Source organism: Columba livia, chromosome 12, assembly GCF_036013475.1.
Source record: "Columba livia isolate bColLiv1 breed racing homer chromosome 12, bColLiv1.pat.W.v2, whole genome shotgun sequence".
Lineage (NCBI taxonomy): Eukaryota > Metazoa > Chordata > Aves > Columbiformes > Columbidae > Columba > Columba livia.
Genome location: NC_088613.1, coordinates 16,783,951 through 16,806,249, shown reverse-complemented (window position 1 = coordinate 16,806,249; position 22,299 = coordinate 16,783,951). Strand labels below are relative to the sequence as shown.

Sequence of the window (22,299 nt, the reverse complement as noted above, 5' to 3'; positions counted from 1 at the left end):
TGAAGATTTTTTTTTTTTCCTTTAAATTTCAGCATTCTTTTGCATAAATCTTTAGAACACACACAGCTCATACGCCCTCCGGACACAGAGTCTGCCAGCAGGCAGGTTTTGCCCATTTTATGCTGCTGTCTGAAGAGCCGCTATCCTGTGTTCCCCAGTCAGTCTTTCACTGCACTGGTAATTCACCCTGCTCCACCAAATGCTCCGTTTGCTCCCAGGAGTGGCTGGTGAAGCTGCTCCAGCCCCTGACGGGCACCACCGGCACCCTCCCTGCTGGGTGACCCAACCGCTCTCCTGCCTTACTGCCCACTATGTGGGCAAATTCAAGCAATTGTGTCTCAAACTGCCATAAATCACAGAATCCCAGAATGTCAGGGGTTGGAAGGGCCCTGGAAAGCTCATCCAGTGCAATCCCCCCATGGAGCAGGAAGACACAGACACACAGGAACGTGTCCAGGCAGGTTGGAATGTCTGCAGAGAAGGAGACTCCACAACCTCCCTGGGCAGCCTGGGCCAGGCTCTGGCACCCTCACTGGGAAGAAGTTTCTTCTCAAATTCAAGTGGAACCTCTTGTGTTCCAGTTTGTACCCATTACCCCTTGTCCTATCACTGGTTGTCACCGAGAAGAGCCTGGCTCCATCCTCCTGACACTCATCCTTTATATATCTGTAAACATGAATGAGGTCACCCCTCAGTCTCCTCTTCTCCAGCTCCAGAGCCCCAGCTCCCTCAGCCTTTCCTCACACGGGAGATGCCCCACTCCCTTAATTATCTTTGTTGCCCTGCACTGGACTCTCTCCAGCAGTTCCCTGTCCTGCTGGAACTGAGGGGCCACAACTGGACACAATAAATCCATTACAGTTCTCAACATACCTGAAAGTACAGAAGAAAAAAAGTACGTATGCCTTTACATGATAGAAAATAACTCAACGTATTTACGGTGTGGAGACTAAACATTTGCTTTATGAAATGAGTTTTTTTTTGGAGTAAGTACTATGACTTTAGAACCTATTCACAGAAATTACTCCTGTTAAAATGAAAATATGTGTTTTACCTGAGAAACTAAATATTTTGACTAAAGATTTTCAATAAATCAGCTGTTACAGAAACATTTACAGGGTTCCATAATTTTCTTACTGTCCATATAACAGTCAAATTTGTTTCAGAAAGGACCAAATAATAAACATGCTGATTATAGGCCAAAAGAGAAAATGAATTTTTTAAATTACTAGTAGTTCAAAGGAGAAAAAATACAGAAGAAATATGTGTTCTCAAGTAAAAGGTTCTTTACTGAGTCTCCCTGATAATAGGGAAATACTGAAAAATAAAAGAACAAAAACATTCTGCTTCTTTAACTTTTGATTGAAAAGAAATCACAGCCTAGAGGACTCTGGCACAGGTCTCAGTTTGTTACAAACAGAAGAGCCACTTGCAAATTTTTGATCTGGAATAAGCTTTGCATTTCCAAGACTTTGGGAATGTTCCGACTGATTCGAGGCTGCAATTTGGGCCTATTTTTAACAGGAATATGTAGCTCATGCACCTAATGTCTGTGCAAGATACTTGAGAAAGCACATTTGAGTTATAAGGGAAAGAAAAAGCTTAATGTTAAATTTTTATCTACTTTCATTTAGCCTGAAATCATAGCTCATTATAAGTTAATGCAGAATATGTAATAAAATACGAAGGTGAAAATACTTTTGCCTTTACAAAACCTCCCTTATTCTTCCAGCAAGAACCACTTAGCTGATCCCTGGTTAAATCTGATGCTTAAATTAAAATGAGTTTTGTTTTGCAGTGTGGTCCTAAGTCTGTAGCCATTGCTTGGACATAATTACCTCTGACTTGAAGAAAACCTGCCTGGAGTGAGGACTGAGGGACCTGAGCCATGGGGAGCAAAGAGAAAATACTTGTGGGAGTGGATTTTAACTTCAGAGCGTTACATACAACCTGATTTTGTATATTCAACTACTCTTACTTAAAACGTGAACATTTCAATTTTGGATGTGAAAAGATACACAAACATGAAAACTTACAGAACAAGTAAACTTTAAAAATATTTTATATGCTATTATTCATACCTAACAAAAGGGAAAGAACTAAGATACCTGACCCATAAGAACAGATCATGAACTTCTTTAAATATTTAAACAACCAGAAATGGGCAGCATGAATATTAATTTAGAATAAGCTAGCTAATACGACCTGAACCTGCAGGAAGGCTTATGCAGCTGAAAAATTTCCTGGAGAAGCAAGAGCAAATAACAGCATCTTGGAAAGTTTTCTGAAATAGAACTCTGGATTCAGAGATTTACATTTTTCTATAGAAAACATAACTAGAAATACTAATAATTTCTAAAATACAAAGACATCTTCATTTTATCTTGTTCTGCCCAATGAGAGAAAACATGTTACACCCTTATGTTATCAGGTTAAGATAAATACAGACACATCTACAGGAAATTCATACAGAGCTTTTTAATTCATGACGACATGATGCACTCAGGGCTTTCTTGGGCTGATGACATGTAGCAGCATATCTCTAGAAAGTTAAGAAATTTTCAGTGGCAGACTGAAATTAAGCAGGGATGAAACAGGCAGTACTTCACCCAGATGAAATCGAAATGGTGTGGGTGGATATATGTGTAGCAAACAGATGAGGCTGCAAAAATTATACAGCTAGTCCTAACTGAGGGCATATGCTCACCAGCTGCTATGTAAATCTGCAATTAATGTAGCTTACTAGATCCTCAGGTGCTTTCAAATAATCATACACCCGAAATGATCAAATCTGCTTTCCCATCTGCATTAGATGAGGATGTCAGAAAAAATCCCTCCTGATGAGCATCTCACTGATAGAAACCAGAATTTTTTCCCTATGGGACAAAAAAAACCCCCCAAAAACCCCAAAGCAAGCAACCAACCAAAAACCACCCCACAACACACTGGAAAAAAATGACTGAAATTTTAATAATATTCACTATAAGGACATTTATATAAGGAACAGAGAAAATTAGTGGCCACTTATTAGTTTGGAGGTATCTGTACTTGTACCTCTGTACAAGTTTTACTACGTATAAACCACTCTTTCAGGCAGACCCAGCGTTATTCCTGTTCAAGCTATAAGATGCTGGTGATACTTTGGCTCATGCCCATCTGTAAACTGGCCCCTATATCAACAAAGCAAGAGTGCATGCAAGAAAGTGCATCACACCAGCAAAAATTAATTAGATTTCAATATGTTTACAAGTCACAGTCGCATTCTAAGATTCTACACACTGAGTGTTTTGTAATGTTTTCAATTCAGATTGAAAAACCCATGTGATAATTAATGTTCAGCCAAAATGTCATAGTAAGTCACAAAGACTTGCTCTCTCCTGTATGATTGTAGTCCCATTTCCCATATACCTATTTTACAAAAAAAGGAAGGTGTTTCTTGCTATTCTGATAAATCCTGTCAATCTATCATGATAACAAAATTGCAAAGTTAGATACTTACAAAGATGAGTTTGAAATTAAGTAAACGCCCTCCAATCTATGTAACATTTTTTCTGAAATATAAATTCAATAAAGGGACAGCAAAATGTAACTTAGAAAACATATTTCAAAATACTACGAATTTTTAGAGCTAGCTGTCATTCTGTCCAAGCATATAAGAATGAAGAGGACAAAACGGAAGATTTGAATCACGATTAGACTGAAGAAATACAATTAAGAGTTATCAATCATTGCTGAATAATTCTTTAACAGCAACAATGTTGTAAGGCTTAATATAAAAATCAAATGTTTAATTTAAGAAGAATATCACAGCAATTAACATCAGTAGGAGTCCTCTGCTAGTATAAACATGTCATCTTGAATAATATTTCTTTCTCTATCAGGCAGTATCAAGGTTAACAGAGTAGAAAGTTAATGAGAATTCCATGCTGTATTCAACCTCTGGCCAACCTAGCATTTAGCTCGTCAGAATTTACAAAGCACCCAGTGGCAAACAGGATTTGTATTAACGTGAAAGCAGGCAAGACAACAGAACAGCGAAGGTAAAGAATAATTGAGCACAGAAAAGCAAGAGCGGCTTACCGATGACATAGGCTAGCAACAAGGCCAGGGTGACTGTAATAGCAGTGGCACTCAGAGCAGTGCACTTCCAGTTGCAACATCTGTAGGGTTTGTTAAAAGTGAAGGTGGGTCTAGAAAAGGTGCTTCTAGGAAGAGGCCTAGGAGGTGGAGAGTAAACAGTATTGGATGTTAAAGGATAGTTCTGACTGGCTGCGCTGAAGATAGCTGAAGACCCAGATCCATGTTTAAATAGGAAATGCCTACAAAAAGAAGACAGAGAACCATGATGTAAAAACCAGTTTGTGATTTAAGAAGCAAAAGGAACTACAGAAGTAATGTGTGATAAATACCACATATATCCACAGAAAATACAAAGGCAGGAAAATGTGCATTTGAATACCCTCTGCACTGGAAGTTTTTCAACCACACTGCAAGATTTCCAGCAATTTTTTAGTGAAACAATATAACGTGAATGACTTCTATAGTATCCTTGTAGTGGTTCGGAGTAATGCTGAGGAGAGGTTATTTCGCAGTGAACCGCTGGGGCGTCCTGCAATACGAGCAGCCCCATGTGCTTTGCTACTTGGGCATTCCCAAGACACGGGAATCATTGCCAGCAACACCCACTCCATCCACAAACACACAACCGGATTTATCTCACCAAAAGTACAAAAAAAGTGCAGAAGCCACTAGTACTCTGAATATTTATTTTCACTTTGGATTCTCTCCAGAATATAGGAAATAACAAAAACAAACAAACAAAAACCAGACAAAAATGAAAAAGAGAAAAAAAGAAAAAAAGGTAGAAGAAAAAGGAAGAAAGAAAATGAAAAAAAAGAAAAAAAAAAAAAAGAGAAAAATCCACAAGGATAATCCATTTTTGAAGGACTGTAGTTGCTGCACAGGTAAGTACAATGTCTTTAGTATTCTTAATTGAGCTATTTTGAGAGCAGTTTTTCTTAAAATGCTTTTGCCTACTGTGGTGATTCTCAAACATACTAAGAAAGAATTCATTTGGAGAGCTATTTCAGCATATTTTGGAGGACTGATTGCCTTCCAGAAAAAAAAGCAGAGACCTACATTAGCACAAAAAATAAGATACAGAAATGTGCCTTGCAGAACAGGCTCTGCTGCAGAAACATCGAGTGGTTGTCTATAGGAAGATGGACGGTTTTCAAGACTGGCAAGTACTCTCCAACAGAATTTGGGAAAGGATATTTAAGTTTAAACAATAACTTGCTCTGCTATGTGCTCAGAAACTGTAGCAAAAAAGGACATATTCAAGGCTGACCATAGCAACCACATATTCTTTCGGAAACACCAACTTTCCCTTGTTTTATGTGAACAAGCTTCCCGAGCGCACTATTTTCTGACAGGCACAGATTAGCTGAATCTCATGCCAAGCATGCACCCAAAGAAGTGCAGAGCATCTTGGTGGCGCTCGGTCCCACGCCAGGAGGTCTGATCTGAGATGGCAGGTGAGGGGCACTGCTCCTGCACAGCTTGTGAGAACACGGGCTGCCTTGGCCACAGGGCTGCCACCGCATGGCCTTTTAGCCCCGATCTCTGGAGCCTTTCTGTTGAGCACCCCAACCCAGAAAGGCATTTCCTAGAGAACCGCATTCAACTCTCCTGAGCTTGCCAGCTCTTTGCCTTGGGAGCCAGATACTGATGGGAAGCAATGACCCACTTGTATCTCAGGTGCTTTGAACTGTGCTCCATTCACACCAGTACCCTGCTGAATAAGAGCACCTGTGGCTGTTGCTGCTGGTGGTTCCTGCACAGCCCATCTCTCTGTTCTTCCATCAGCTGAGCGCTGTGCAAGTGCCCTGAAAGCATTACCATGCCACTTGTGCTGGGGGTGCAAGTTGTCTTCAGTTGTTTCTGCCAAAACTGAAGGAAGATCATGCATTTAGAATCAGGTGGCACTATGATGCCAGCAAGCCAAAAGCCACAGACACACCTCACAACTGAAGTTAACTGGCCAGCGTTGACACAGCCCAGAATCTTCCCAATGACAAATGTACCTTTACACCTTCAGCAAGGCACAGGACAAGTTTTTGAATACATATATGGATCAATTAATCCATGCTGGTGGAATTTCTTTGATGGATACACAGCAGGATGTACACTGGATCAAACACTCAAGAGCATGAAACACGGTTATACTGTGACATTTGACTTTAAGAATATTGTAAATACATGTTCCTGAAAAGGTAATTGCAAAAACGGTGTAATGAGTATGATGTTACGTATTTCCGTTATAAGATTTTAAAAGGTAGGTTACAGTTTTCAAAATGCCAGATCATAGAAAATAAAAAAAAAGTATCACAGGGCAGCTTTATCTTTTAAAGGGCCTTTATTCAGGCAGTTACATGAAAAGAAGGTAAATGAGAATACCAGTTAGCTTGCATTGAGATTACAGTGCCTACATGTCAGGAGTCTTTTGATGCACCATGTGAAGAAAATATTTGTGTTGCTTATGTTGAATACCAGCTATTCCTGTTTGGTACAACAGCACTCAGACAGAAAAAAGATAAGCGAATCTGAGTACAGTATCTTGACAAGGCATTCTAGTTTTCTTTCCCATTGACTTTCACAACTATAGATTTATACATCATATAGATGGCAATGCTCTGAACATGGTAATGTTACCTATAGCTGTTTTAGTTCAAAAATCCTAAACTCAAATATAGTAAAATAATAAGTTCCAATGAAGAAATATAACTGTCAACAGGACTATACAATGCTGTTTTCCTCATACCAAACCATCAGAATAAAGTTGGTTGTTTCAGCTTCAATGCTTTGTTGTCACACATTGTTTTTACAAGTATGCAAGGCGTTAATTTTCGGTCAGTATTTAACTAGGTACAGAGTTTTTTAGATATCCAGGAGAGACCATCACAGCAAAATTTGTACCAATATTCAAGGGAGCAGAAGTTGAATTACCATATAAGAAATATGTTAATATATATAAGCATATACATAAAGTATGTATACATTAAAAAAAAAAAATAAATATATATATATATTTACCAGCCAATAATTTGTTAACTGCTTTACATTTTGAAGACATAATGACAAAATGCTACATATTGGATAATTATTCATCTAATTTTTTTGGAAAATATAGCAAAGTGGTCTGATATTGGCAATATTGATTGTCCTTTATGGTGCCTAGCTCAAAGATATCAGAGGTAAAGGGAAGGAAGCACTGAACTGAAAGTTATTATTAAGGCTCTAATAGCCTTGCAGTCAATAGCCAGCAATAATTTCATTCTCTTGTACAGGAACTTATAAACGTGACTTCTTAGGCTGATGGTAAAATGCTGGTGTGCAGGGGGACTTCGTGATTAGCAGAGAGCACACTCAAGCTGGTTCCAGCTCACACACTTGTAGATAGATGACTCCATTCACACAGAGGAGAATTTACATAGCTCTAACTTGTAATAAACCTGGGATTCTGAGACCACAGCACGCTGAAACTGAGCTACCAGTGAAATAACATCAAGAAAAATGTTAAAAACCACAATTGTTTATGCCTTCCATTTTTGGGGAGAGTATATTGAGTATCCAAAGACATTTCTATAGAATTTGAAAAACACTGGTGACACAAAGACAAATTTCCCAAGCTAGACTGTGACTATGTTCGCATAAACTCAGACAGCTCCTCATCAGTCTGAGCACACCACTGTTCCCAAAGGACGTTAGGACATGATAAACTGTTGCTATCAATTCCATAAAATCAGGTGCTCTCTTGAAAGAGCAAAATAATAAAAAATGCAGTTCAAAAGTTTAGATGTGACTGCAGCCTGGTATGTGCTTTAATATTTGATCTAAGAGAGAAGCTAAAGCCTTTTTTAATTTTATTTTTTTTTTTTTTTTTCAAACTGAGAACACAAAGCAAATCAGACATTTATAAGAAAGAGTGATAGACCACTTGTTCCAAGTGGGGAAGTTTACAAAAACATCAAAAACATCCATAAAGAAGACGACAGTATTCTCTTAAAAAGGACACAATCCATAAGGCATTTGTTTGTGAAATAAAAGTCACTTAATATTATTACACTGATAATTCCAATATATGCATAAATGTTAAAGGCTCAGTAATAATTTCATATATAAAAGAGGCAGTTGGAAAACATTTCCCCTTTCGTAAGTTAACCACAGCATCTGGTTGGCTATCTGTCCATTTGTTCATCTCGAAAATGTAAAACTTTTGAACTTTGAAACCTCTCAAGCAAAGCTGACAGGAAGAAAAGGATCCTACCAGACTGATAAAAATAAGGGGTGTGGAGGGAGGGAACAAACCCGTCCCAAAACCCAACAGAACCCGTAAAAGCCCCAGTGAGGTCCTTGTACCTAAGCTCAGCTCTTGGTCCCCTCCCAGCCCCTCCAGCCAGCCCCCGGCTGTGGCAGACCACACATGGGCTGAGCAACAGCAACGAGCCCAGGAAAGAGACAAAGGACTGAGGGAAGGGAGTTCCTGGGGAGTTTGGGGGGCAGAAGACATGAAGCGAGACCTCTCAGTCCTGCTGATCACAGAAGAGTTTGCTTACTGTCAAGATGCTGTTTCATGTGGCTCATCTAACTTCTCGTGTTCAACCTTCAGAGGAATGGCATATAACTCCAAGAGTGCAGTTCACACAAAAATGGTGAATTCTCAGCGAGGAGAAGGTTAGAGAACAGGAGTTCATTTATTTCTCTCCACCGTTCACCGTGAGAATATTTTGTTATGTACTTTTGGCTTCCTATCTGGAATGGTAATTTAAGCCTTACAAAAGCTACACATGAAGCACCATCCCAACTGAATTCAAGTGGTGGTAATGTAATACTATTACAGAAACCAGATTAACTCCACATGGAAATCCTTAATTGAATTCTGAGAAAATATTTAGATATCCCAGTACTGTAGTGATGTCCCTCAACTCTGTCAAGGGCTCGATATCCCTTCCCTTCTGTAGTTTCTGTGCATTTACCCTATGCCTAGTGTCTGTAGGCCTAGAAGTCCACCCTCATTTGTACCTAGAACATGTTTTCCTTGCATTTCCACTAAAAACTACAGCTTTGTAAGAGAAAAAAAAAAGAAAAAAAAAAGAAGGAAAGCAGATTTGAAAGCAAACCACTGGGTTAGTAGAAACACAAATCTTGCTTCCCTTTATTCACTCATGTTTACTTTACATTCTGCTTGAAAACTTGGCCCTGTGACCCAGGATGCGAAAGGATGTAGAAAGAATCTGTATCCTTTACTTTTCACTTCAGTACAGAACAACTAGTGACATGATGCTGACTCATTTGTCTGCTGCTGCTGTAGGTGAGATAAGCCTGTTAACTAGATGACTTAACTTCCAAGTCCCTGGTAGAAATCTGGGACAATAATTATATAAATACAGAACAGTGCCAAAGCCAATTAAGAAGAGCTTCTGAAATGGAACAGGTGTCCAAAATATAAGTGTCTTCTGGTTTCATTGGCTATTTAGTGGTAAAACAAACAAACAAAACCCCCAAAACTACCGCACTGGGGACATACATTACTCTTGTATAGGTCAGTATAGGCTTTATTATCATGAAACATGGTGACATTGCTACATTAACCTAGTAGTTTTCAAAAGTGCTTTTCTGTGGCTTAGAACTTTCCTTTAGCACTACAAACAGCAACTGAGGGGGTGAATCCAGATAGAGTTGAGTGTACACGGTCTATGTGGCGCAGATTCTCACAAAGTGCACCACCTACATATGCTAAGATATTGGCAGGAATGTTCGTGTCAACTGGTGGTAGACAAAGTGTTAATGACATGACTGAGCGGCTCTGGGAATTTGAGGAAAACCTTTCTGATCCCCTAGGGGCTTATGTCTCTAGGGTGGAGAAACTGAGTGAAACAACTGTTGACTGTTTTGAAAAGCTGTTGAGAGAAATGAAAGCACTCAGGGAAGACACACATGACTCACGATTTGTACGAACCAATGTTTCAGCCATTAGGAGAAAGCATTTCCAATATCCAGAGAGAGAGAGAAAGCGTTTCCAATCCCCAGGGAGAGGGAGAAGGCGTTCCCGATCTCCAGAGAGAGAACACAAGCAGACCACCATCAAAGGTTTACTGTGGTTCTTCCTACGTGAGCAGGGAGAAGATATGAGTAAGTGGCACAATAAACTTACTGGGGAACTTCAAGAATGAGTGCATGAGTTAACAGGGAAGGCTTCTAGGAAAAGGCCTGCTCCGGTTTACAAAAGAGATTCTGATGCTCGTGAAGGAACTTCTAATTCACACCAGGAGACCGTGCACCGAGATTAGAGGTGCCCTGCCTCCAGCCAGGTGGAGGAAAGGGATAACAGAGTTTACTGGACTGTACAGATAAGATGGCTTGGTACAACACACCCCCAGGAGTACAAGGCTTTGATGGACACTGCTGCTCAGTGCACAATAATTCCGTCAGACTGTAAGGGGACACAACCCATCAGTATTTTTGGAGTGACTGGGGGATCCCAAGAGCTGACTGTTGTAGAGGCTGAAATGAGCCTAACTGGAAAAAATTGGCAAAAGCATCCCATTGTGACTATCCCAGATGCTCCGTCCATCCATGGCATAGAGTACCTTAAGAGAGGGTATTTTAAGGACCCAAAAGGGTATAGGTGGGCATTTGGGATAGCATCTGTCGACACTGAGAGAATTGAACAGCTGTCTGATTTGCCTGGTCCTGCAGATGACCCTTCTGTTTTAGGACTGGTAATGGTTGATGATCAGCAGGTGCCAGTTGTTACCACAACGATGCATCGTCGACAGTATCGCACCAATCGGGACTCTTCGATTCCTATTCAGAAATTGATTCGTCAATTGGAAAGCCAGGGTGTGATCAGTAAGACTCACTCACTTTTCAATAGCCCAATTTGGCCAGTGCGTAAGTCTAGCGATGAGTGGAGACTAACTGTAGAGTACTGTGGCCTGAATGAAGTTACACCACCGTTGAGTGCTGCTGTGCCAGATATGCTGGAGCTGCAATTTGAACTGGAGTCGAAGGCAGCTAAGTGGTACGCTACCGTTGATATTGCTAATGCAATCTCTTTTCCTGTCCTCCCCAAATCCTAGTGTCCTAGTGAGAAGGAGGGGAAAGGGGTGGGGGGGGAGGGGGAGGGCAATGCTGAAGGAAGAAGGGGGAAAAAGGTGAAGGGAAACCATCTGCCACAGTTGTCTCCCCACGATCAAACCACGACACTTACTCATACAAATACTGTCCCCCTGTTCCAGGGATGCCCACACCAGAGCTTCTCCCAAATTAAAAATACAGGAGAGTATATGAACTATTTAAATCACCTTGTTGTCCCTAGTTACCGGATCTCAAATTATTTGAAAGAAGGACCCTCAAGTGCCACTGCTGCTGACATGAAGAACGTACTTTGTTGTAGCTGAAAAATGTTTATATTTTTGTTTCCATAAAATATTCTTTCATTCCCACATTATTAAATTTAGGGTCATATTTACAGCTTTTATTTTAAGTTCATGGTCACATTTACAGTTTTCAATTTTTCTTTTACAATTGAGAAGTCTTAAATATTTTTAGATCTTTTCTTCTGTGCAGTGAAAACACATGGGACTCTGACTGAATTTAAAACCCTTGCCATGTGTCTGTTTTTAATATGGTCAGCCTCTCTATAGATTAGATTTATTGTTTAATTAGGTAGAAAATGTCAAAATACAAGTGAAATGTCATGATAGCAAATACTGACCAACAGGATTTGAAGGAAAGATCATAAACAATGCCCTCCCCTGTGTTGATTCTTGGAATAACCATTAGTCCAATCATTTAACTCAGGAGACGGCTCCATTCGCAAACAAGTTCCTAATGAATTGCGTTGCTCAAATAGTAATTGTCTCCCAGCTTGGTGGTTTATGATCATCACCACCTCTGTGCCTCGGGAGCTGTAAAACCATTTGGTTTGCTATGGAAACCTTGAACTGGGAAAAAAGGCACAAAAGTGCTTTCTCTATCTCTGCAGCAGAGGAAAGATTCACAAGATGGTCACACGAAGAGACCAAGGAGAAAGAATGAATCTTCCAAGAGCTCACACTGACCTGTGTGAGCGTGTATCTATATCTGCATTTTTATTGAATTATTTCTGTTTCTAGCACTACTCCAGATTAAACAGAAAATAAATATGTACAGGTTTCTACGTTTTGAAAGGTTATGAATGTACTTTTTGAAGAGCACAAATACTTACAAGCTTGATTGAAAAAGAGCAAGGGAAAACTGCAGTACAGAACAAATCTCTTGATAAGTGATAGTTGCCAAGGTCTCCCCTATACTAAACAGAATTATAAACAGGATTTTTTAGGAAAACAGAAATCCAGTTGGTCTTAAACATGCGCCTTAAATAACTACATAATACAGAAAGGAATGACTCCATCTATATGATGGGCTGAATAAACTTCTTGAACTCCAAAACTCTCAAAGTTTTTAAGTGTTTAGAACCATAATCAACCTTCAGGGCTCTGAAATAGTTCTGAATAGTAGCTAAAAATCATAACTGCCTTGAACCCCAAATACTACTTTTATTATTCTAGTGCTTCAAAGTTTTATATAAATTAATGATAATTGAATTTCAGGTTCATGGTTTGGTACCTCACTGTCCCTTTAGAGATGTTATTACCATGGTGATAAGATTGCTTAAATTAAGCTGTCTTTTTCCACAGTACTTGGCTCATTGCCAGTGCAGTGAAGGGAGATTTCAGTCCATTCAGCACAGCATTAACCTCACTGCCAACACCGCTAAATGGGTTGGAGGAACCAGAAATTTGATTTAGAAAGGAAGGAACAAGGAAATATGTAAAACACTGAAGCACAAAGCCAGACTAAAAAAATACTACTTCAAAATAAAATCAAAATTAGGTAAATTTTGACATTTAGACAGAAAACTCAAAAATTATAATCTAAATGCAAAACTTTATTCAAAATAAGCACATCCAATGGTTTACCCATGAGGGAACTCTAACAGACTATAGGGAGGATCACAAATAGTTTCAGGTAAATTCCCCTATTTAACATCTACTTTTTTCTTATTATTTGAATGAAGTGGGAAAATTAATAGGAAACACATGAAAAAAACAATACAAAATACTGAGTCAACTAGCAAGGCATGGAGAAAATGAAAAACACTCCTTTAAATTGTCAGGGTTTAATACATACTCCATAAAAAGATGTAAGCTGTGTTCAGACGGGGCTGTCAGAGATAATGACAATGTATTACACTGTAAATCATAAGATTTGAAACATTAGAGCAAAGTATCTATGAAACCTGAAAAAAACAATTATTTTAGTGGAAAGGAAGGGAATAAGCAATAGGTTGCAAGTACTTTATTCTGAGGGAGAAGAAAAAAATCAATTTATGTAAAATAACATTATCCCCCAAAAAAAGAATCGTTGTTCCCTGTGTTTTTATGTGGTGCGAGGGATCCTTGCAGTCTTTTTCTGGTAATACCTACAAATTATTTTTCTGCGTGACAATGAAATTACTGCATGTTCGTAAGTCACGTTAATAGTAAATTGTTCCAAGGCTGTGTGTGTACGCACACAGATGGTGCCTGCGTGTCCAGCGCTGCAGGCTGAGCGCAGTCCATCAGCTTAAGCTGTTACACCTCCCACAGCTACAGCTCTTCTCCCATTCCTTCTTCAACAACTACTCTGTGACACGGTGTCTGAAGCTTTAAAGGTATTCCTGATTCTTGCTTACAGTCAGAATAATTGCCAGCGTTAGAGAACTGGCCTTGGCAATGACATACATTCAGACTCTATTTTTGGCTTTGTCAAAAGCTTGTGTGAACTTGAACAAGTAATTTCACCTTTCCAAGTCAGTCTCCTCATTAAACCATTGGGCTAATAGGGTGGGTCCTGACAAAACTGTTTTGCAGATTATTCTATGCATAAAACACCTCTAGATGAAGCACAAACCAGAATTTCTGATTTACCTCTTCCTATGAAAATAGCGTATAGTTTTAGTCTACAAAAAAACTTTTGGAACACTTTCCTCAGTATATGCCTTTACTGCAGCTCTTTCCATTCTAATCTAGGTTTTCAAATTCTAATTACATAACAATACATGTCTAACCAGAGTATGTTAAACATTATCAGAACTACAGAAACTTTTTTAGTTCAATATGACACGTTATCATTATGAGCAGACTCATGAACTTGCTTCATTTCTGACTGCCCAGAGTGAACAGGATTTACAGTCATATGATTAGTTCTAGTAAATCTTTTCCTGTCTGAAAATTCTCTAATACTACACAGCTATAGATAAACCACGCAAACACATGTGCTGCTTACGGATTAACAGCAGATATAGTTGGATAGAAAAGCTGAACATGTGTGTTCGGATTTTTGCCTAGTTATTACATAGGGAATACATTACTGTCTAAGTCTTCTTTTTGATTGCAAATCTTCCAAATTAAAAAAAAAAAAAACAAACAAAAAAACCCCCAAACAAACAAAAACCCCAAACAAACAAAAAAACCCCCAACAACTGCTTAGATATATTAGGTATGTACATATTAGGCAGATTTTGTGCTATTAAAGATTTAGCACAAAAATACAGCTGCCATTGATATGCTTACCTTTATTTTGTAGGGTTATTTTTATTGAGCAGCTAAATATTTATGGAAGGCAAGAGAATCCAGATATTAGACTAAAGTATTTGTTCAATTCTAGCTGAATGATTCTCTCTTAAAGGAAGGAAAAATGGGCTACAAGCCATTATTTTTCTCTAAGGCTGTGTTGTATACTACAGACTTCTGGGAAGTGGTGATTGCAAATGTTTTTATTACAATGTTCCCCTGCTATAGTACTTGTCTGCACATAAGCTTGTTTTGGCAAACAGTCTCGCAGATTCTGCTCTCTGATTCTATAGTCGTTCAGGCCGCTCCACGACAGGCTGCAGCTATTTGCTACCAGAGGGTGTATCAAATCAGCCAAACCACCCACTGAACAGCAGGAACGTGGAAAATTCCCTGACTAACGTGTAGCCCACAGTGTTTTCCAGTCTGAACTCCTAAGCCACTGTGCAGCCCGTTTGTTAGCATCCAATTACATAATTATATATATAACTAAATATCTAGGTATTACACTAGATAATGCCCTTTATGAGAAGTTTCAAATTTGCAAAAATAATAACCAGAAAAATGGAACTGAACTCAAAGAAGACTTAAAATTGCAAAGCAATTTCAACCAAAAGGGTCTAAAGAGAAAATAGTGACCAGGGATGTAGAAAGACTGAACAACATCTATCTAAGTGTTAATTGAAGAGAACCGAAAGATATTTAATGGGTACAGAATGCTCAGGGATCAGTCTTACATGCAGCAGAAAATACAGAATATATATGTTTGTTACACTAGAAACGGCAGAGATTTATCTTTATAGAAATTATGTAGACAGAAGCTTCTAGCTCTAGAAGAACCAGCTGAACTAAAATTGTGTTCATTTTTGGAGAAGTATCCCATCCTCTTTGATTCTTTTTGTGATTTTTGCTTAAGACAAAGAAGCAAAGTTTTATTTCAGAATGAATCAGAGGAGAAGAACTTAATTTGACACTTCTGATTAGCAGCAAAGTGTTTAAAGATGTAAACTAAAATTGAGATATGTAATAAAATAAAAACCACCTTCTTATAAAAGAAGAAAATTTAGGTTTCTGTGATTAATTGTGATAATGGCCCTTGGATATATGTGTATTAAAAAGTAAACATTTCTATACATGTTACCTAAAATTCTCTGGATGTCAGACATCCATCTGTGTTTCACCAAACAACTTTCACAGAGTCAGGCGCTTTGTGAGTCTGTGTTTTAGAATGCCAAAGGGACACCCAAAGGGAACCCTTGTCAGAACTTTTTGGTGCTCTGCTGGCTGTAAAGAGGAAGAACGTTGTAGAAAATCAAGGACTTGTTTTAAGCATCAAGTCAGCAAACACAGCTGTAGTTGAAAGCCATCACATTAGCTACTGCTTACTAGGAACCAAAAAGCTTATTATAGCCAAAAATTCAGAAAGCTGTGTGTGTACCCCTGCAGACAGAACATTGGCTACAGAATCACAGGTTTGCTGGATAGAGAAGTTATTTGCTTTCAGTTATTTTCCAGAGTTAATTATTTGTGTAAATTGTGAAAGATCCTGAAGCAAAACCCTCCATCCCTAGCTCCTTGGGTTAAGGTTCTCCATACACATACTTATCTTTTGTCCATTACCAAATGATTATCAAATTATATTCTTTGTGTATATATAAAGTGTATAAACACACACAGAGGAAAATAGTATTTTAGTATTATTCCCTATCTTTTCTTATCCACAGGAATGTTGAAGCCTGAACACTGACTCCAGAAGTGTACACCAATCAAACACAACTTCTGTTTGCTGACTGCAAAACGACCCTGGGAGAACGTGGGATGGTGTGACAAGTACACAAGCACAAATCCTGACTGCATTCAACTCTAAAACACCTATCTAATCTATTTGCCTTAAGAAAATCAATGTCTTCCAAAACTTAGCAAAACACGTGCTTTCTTGAGCATTAATGATCTGGATGAATCAAGTAAATACAGCCTCACATGGCTACACGACATGGCCTCAAATCAAAACGCACTGGCATGTCCTGAACAACAAACTTGTAATTCCCCATCACCCCCTCACGTCAACGTCAGGCCTCCTTCCGTCTTTTTTTGACTTTTGAGCTGTGTTGTGTGTAACGAGTTGCTCTGTACCTGGTTTCCAGCGGTATGTTGCTGTTCAAGACCCAGCTGTTATGGAGATGCACCGAATCTTGGGTGCTGGTGGGGGGCGTCGGGGCAGCAGGACTGGGCTGGCTGCGGGTGGTCATTGATCTTCTCTGCAGAGAATCGGCTGCTGGAGGTGGTTTTCTGGCGCAAGTGCACGCGTGCGGCGGTGGAGGCGGCGGCGGGAGGGGTCTGAAGGTGAACTGGTTGTGTGGGCTACCTGGCATATCTGAAACAACAAGGAAAAGGAGAAGAAACCCACAGAGGGTTATTAATTTAAAAAAAGATCAAGAGGGTATGCGCATGATATAATAGTTACAGACATTAAAGCATTGTGCTTTATCATGTTGCTAACACAGTTGCCTGTAAAATGTTGCAACATGTGAAATAATTTAAGATATAACACACTACTGAAATGAAGAATATGAGAACATAGACACACATCCTCCAGCACTGTAGTTCAGTAGTTCAATCAAACAACAAAAACAAAATAAAAAAAAAAGAAAAAAGATACAACATTCACTTAATTTGTCATAGGATTTTTTGAGGAGGAGAGTAAGGAACAAATAAATCAAGTTGACATTGTATTGCAGCACAGACCAACTGATTTCATGAGGTATAAATCTCATTTAAGAATATCTGTGAAAGAAATAGAGTGTAAGAATTAGTGTTGCACTTCAAATCAAGAGAGAAAATAATTGAATAATTCACACCACCTAGAAAACATCTTCGATAAAACAAGGTTAACACATTTCAGCGAGTTTGTTACTGCATTTGTTAAATGAGCTGTGGGAGAAGGCCCTCTTAAAGATTACCTGCAGCACTAATGATCCAGATACCCAGAGAAAAGGTTTTGTGGCAGCTAAAGGCAGATGAGCTGGCAAGGAGCTCACAGCTACCAAACCAGGCTGGGAAGCAGACGGGGTGAAAGTCGTGTGTGGTGGGTACCCAAGGCCCTGCTGCCTGTGCCCTGCTCCCCCACGGCACCCCCAGTGCTGCCCCAAGGCACCCCTAGTGCTGCCTGGGAGCCACTGGGAGGGATGTGGTGCCCGCCCCAGGGGGTTGCAGCTCCCATCCGAGAGGAATGTGGTGCCCGCCCCAGGGGGATGCAGCGCCTGCCCGCATCCTGCCCTTTTCTAGCACTGCTATTTGGCTTTACGGTGGCTCAGCCTGTGCCAGTGAGCTTGAATGCTCCTGCAAAACACAACAAAAATACAAATATGGTGTAACGGTACTTTGAAGGGACAATAAAATGTTTTTTTCTCTGCTTCTCAGAAAAGTCTCCAAACCTCTCAGCAGAGCAAGAAACAGCTATGGAGAATTGAGGCAAGAAATTACTTTTAAAAGGAACAATAAGAGATACTTTGCAAAGAAAATGCTGATAAAAATTGCTGCCAGATTGGGTGAACTGTGAAGCTGTTAACTTGAAACTCTCCTAGTTATTTTACTTCAGTGTCTAACACGGCTTTGTCCCTTTTCTATACTCACCCTCACTCTCCCTTTTACCTTAGCAGACATCCAGTTAAATTTGCACAAGACCAGCTGGAGCAGAGCTCTGATGAACCTGCAAAAATCCCCTGCAAGGAACTGTTGTTGCCATCCACTTACAACATGTGCTTGCTTTAAATTAGGACATGATGTGTCTTCAAGGTGAAAGATGAAAGAGTGCCCCTTCCCTTCTTGGAACGGCTGGTGGAAAAAAATTTTAAAAAGCACTTTTTTCTCTGTGACAGCCACAATTTACCCCAACTGGAGAAACAAGGTTGTTTAGTGCTCCACATAAGCTTTTCTATGCTGTGGTAAGCAAAGCTGTCACGGATTTGGCCCAGGCTTAATCCTTTTAATTTCATTGATCTTTTATCAAGGCAGCATTCTTACAGTTCCATTAAGGTTTACACTGTAATATTAGTTTGCATATACCAGAAAAGCATTTCTAAGCATATTTGAAAATTGGAGACTTCAGTAAATTAAATCACTGCAGTCAACAGTCCAGAGCTCTGAAATAATCTGCTAAGGCACTTTCATATAATAATTAATCTCAGTAAATCCCGTATCCTGCTATTTTACAATTGAAAGCTACCTAAATTTTGGACATAATATTTGATGTCCAGCATCCTCAAGTATTTGATCAATGACATTCCCTTCGCAGTATCTATCTTAAATCCACTTTATGGAAAATCTGCAAGACTATTATACATCCTACAATTTGCATGACAAGCCATTTTAATGGTTGTACCACTGTCCTGTTACAAAAGTGCTGATCTTTGCCAGGACACGCAGTTAGGCTCTACAAGGTACATCAAAAGCTATGTAATAAATGCTGAGCAGCCAAGGTGACTGCTTTTCTAGGTAAATGGGGGAAACATGTATAATCTATATGGCACCATATCTTTTAGTTCTCTTCTTCCCCTTCTAGCTGCACCGTCCCTATCCCATTGATAGCACACAATTATCTGACAAGTAGTTTGGTATGTTCCATGCAAGAGACTGGTTCTACTTTGTGAACCATAAAGTATTTCTGGTTGGTACGGTACCTTATATCTCCCAGCGCAATTTATTACAATACATTAACACATCAGATTTCCTGGGGAATTCCTTTTTAATGATCACTCGTTTTTAATGTCACTCGTTTGTCCAGCCACTGACATCAAAGAAAACCTCGCATGAGATTCTGAAGTATATTGGTGATTTAAAGACAAGTCTTCTGCATCAGACCTTCACTTCAGTAAAACACTGCAAATTTATTATGTTGACAATCAGTCTGAGTTTGCAGTTAGTTTTTACAGACTATTTAATTTGGCAAAGTCATTTTTATTTTGCTTGAAACTAAGTCTACATCTCATGCACTTTATTTTTATACCACAAAAAATGTTGTTTGGGCTATAAAGCATCATATCTAAATATGCACACTTAAGATTCTTCAGGACTCTTCAGGAATAAATGGTGGACTCTGTAAAATAACTTAACATGGGATCACTTAACTACCTAAAAGTGACATTACACAAGAAAATTTGTCTAAACCCAACAAGTTTCCAAAATATATAGGAATGATATAGAAATTAGCTTAGCCTTAAATTTTTATTCCATTGCTATTGTTCAGCACAATGCTATCCATAGCAACTCCTGATTTTTTTGTTACTAATAATGTTCAAATTTAACATTTTCACACTAAAAAGTCTATGTATGATATGCAAATACAGCGTTATTTGTTTTCAGTGTGTTCACTGACATGGCAGAAGTTTCCGTTAATCTAAAAACGTAACTATAAAATATGATTTCAGCTCAGACTTTACATTTACAATAATTTGCTTCAAATTAGAATTTGAGCAGCTCCCAAGCCAGAAGAGATGCTCTTGGCCATCGCTGTTGGCCTTCGCATCTGCAATTGCATTTAGCCCATTTTTTTTGTTTTACAGACAGAAGAGGCTGTTTAGAAAATGTCAAAGTTCTTTCCCCTGAGAATTCATTATTTTTAAGTAGTTCTCTCCTTTCAGCAAAGCATACATACCATACACTCACTCCAAAGGAGAAACCTCTGTATTGATGCTAGCTATAAACAAGAAAAACTTTCCTTGCAATTCTGCTAGTTTGAAAGATTTCTACTTGCTTTCCTTTCTCTGAAGTATGAAGGAGGGAATTCTGCCTCTGTCCTGAATGTTTTTTCTTCTTTAGTTCTGACTCATTCTTTTGGGAGGCCCCTGATCAATATCGAACACACGCTTTTCCACGGCGGTTGTATAATGGTGCTTGGTATCCTACAGTTATGGAGTGCAGATCTCAACAGCCCTTCAGCTGCCAAGTGCTACTGCTACTGCCTTTTCCTTCAGAAGATACGATAATTCAATCTTGTTTTTTTTTACTAGGCCTCTGCTTTTCAGAAAGTGCAAAGTTAATTAACTGAGATGCTTCCCTTACTCTGCCATTTTGGTTGACTGCTGCTATTCTGCTCAAAAGTTATTGGAGACACAGACCAATGGATGAGAGCAGCATTAACATAAACTCATTTTCCTTAAGAGTCAGGCTAAAATGCCTTTGTAATCATAAAAATGCAGCCAAATTGCTTTATAGACTGACAAAAATGAAATAAGCTGCTTTATCAACTAGTTAGCACCTGACTAAAAATTGGTTTTGAAAATAAGCCAGGCCTTAGCTAACATCATGTCCTAACAGTTTTAAAGTATACTTTACTATACTTTTTGGATCCACATTGAAAGAGGGGATAATTGAACTGTTTTATCATTTACCGACAAGATTACAATAGCCTCTATCATGACTAAGTGAAGTATATCAGAGAGAATATATTAAAACGCAATGAACCTTAAAAGGTTTGCATCTAACCTGTAGTGCTTTTCAGATATTTTATTTTTTTCAGTTCTTGAATTCATTATTTATTGGTCTGTTTGGATTTTTTTTCTTTTTTAACTAGACATGTCTCAGCTGAAAATGAATTAGCTTGCAATCTGATATTTAATGAGCAAAATAGTAACATATATTCAGAGAGCTTACTTTAACTAAAGTTCTATGGGTATACTACTGCTTGTTACCAACAAATGTGTAATTTTTTATCAAGCAGAGAAGAAGAAGCATAATGCTATTTATCCAGACTGAGCCTCGGAACAGGTACATCCACATTGTGCAGGAAGATACGTCTGACACCTTCTAACAGAATGGAAGGATTATGCCCAGAGCACTGTGCCCAATTTATGTAAATGGGCCCTGAAGAACTGGAAATATTCAGTGTGGGGAAGACTGAGAATCTGTATGCTTAAGATTAGAGCTAAAAAGCACAGAATAAAAATCCTCTATTTTACAATGAGATTTATGCTCTGGGTCTAAGAAGACAAACTAAGTATTAGAGGTAGGTGCTACCATCGCAGAGTGTTTGGTCTGCTTCCTGTTAATATACTTCCTGATATTGTGTCTTTACAACCTTTCCTTCCATTCTAAAGTTAAAATTATTCTTTTTTTTGTGTATACACAAATGACCTAACTAAGCCCCTAATAATTTTTTGCCTATCTCTGAATTACTTTTATTTTTGATGTCACATATTTTAAGGTAAATTTGAAAAAAAAAAGTGTATGAAATTGCTCTATTGTTGTGTAGAGTTACATTGTGTTTCAATAATCTATTCCACCCTCGCTCCTTCTAATGTAGCTCAGCATTTAGTTGGCATGCCTTCTTGGAAAGTCCTTTGCTTTGCAAACTTTATCACACCACTAGGATATAAAAGTATCTAACCAGTACATTTAACACCAATTTACCATTAATTAATTATTCTGCTGTATATATATATTTTTTTCCCCTCAGCCTTACTACACAGTAAATCTTCCAGAATATAAAATATCAAACATCTCTAGAGAATTCTACAAACCATATGGTTTTATGCAAAATAAAGTTTATAATGTAATGAAAGCTTATAAACTAAAGGTCACACAGACTCGAGTTTACACACCAAGTAAAAGAGATTTAGAGACCTGCAGAGACCAACAC

The 22,299-nt window shown here is 38.7% G+C and overlaps 1 protein-coding gene across 12 annotated transcripts in view; it reads right to left on the bottom strand.

Moving 5' to 3' along the window:
• The window catches only part of TENM1 (teneurin transmembrane protein 1), an 814,857-nt gene that overhangs the window by 139,840 nt on the left and 652,718 nt on the right, over window positions 1-22,299 (bottom strand). For 10 of the 12 annotated variants that reach the window (XM_065077940.1, XM_065077943.1, XM_065077939.1 and 7 more), the window contains 2 exons: window positions 16,797-17,037; window positions 4,081-4,319 (listed from right to left, as the gene is read on the bottom strand). In XM_065077940.1, coding sequence (XP_064934012.1) covers window positions 4,081-4,319; window positions 16,797-17,037 — 480 coding nt within the window. Of the gene's footprint in view, window positions 1-4,080; window positions 4,320-16,796; window positions 17,038-22,299 lie in introns of those variants that run through there. The other 2 variants (XM_065077947.1, XM_065077949.1) reach the window with 2 other exon arrangements.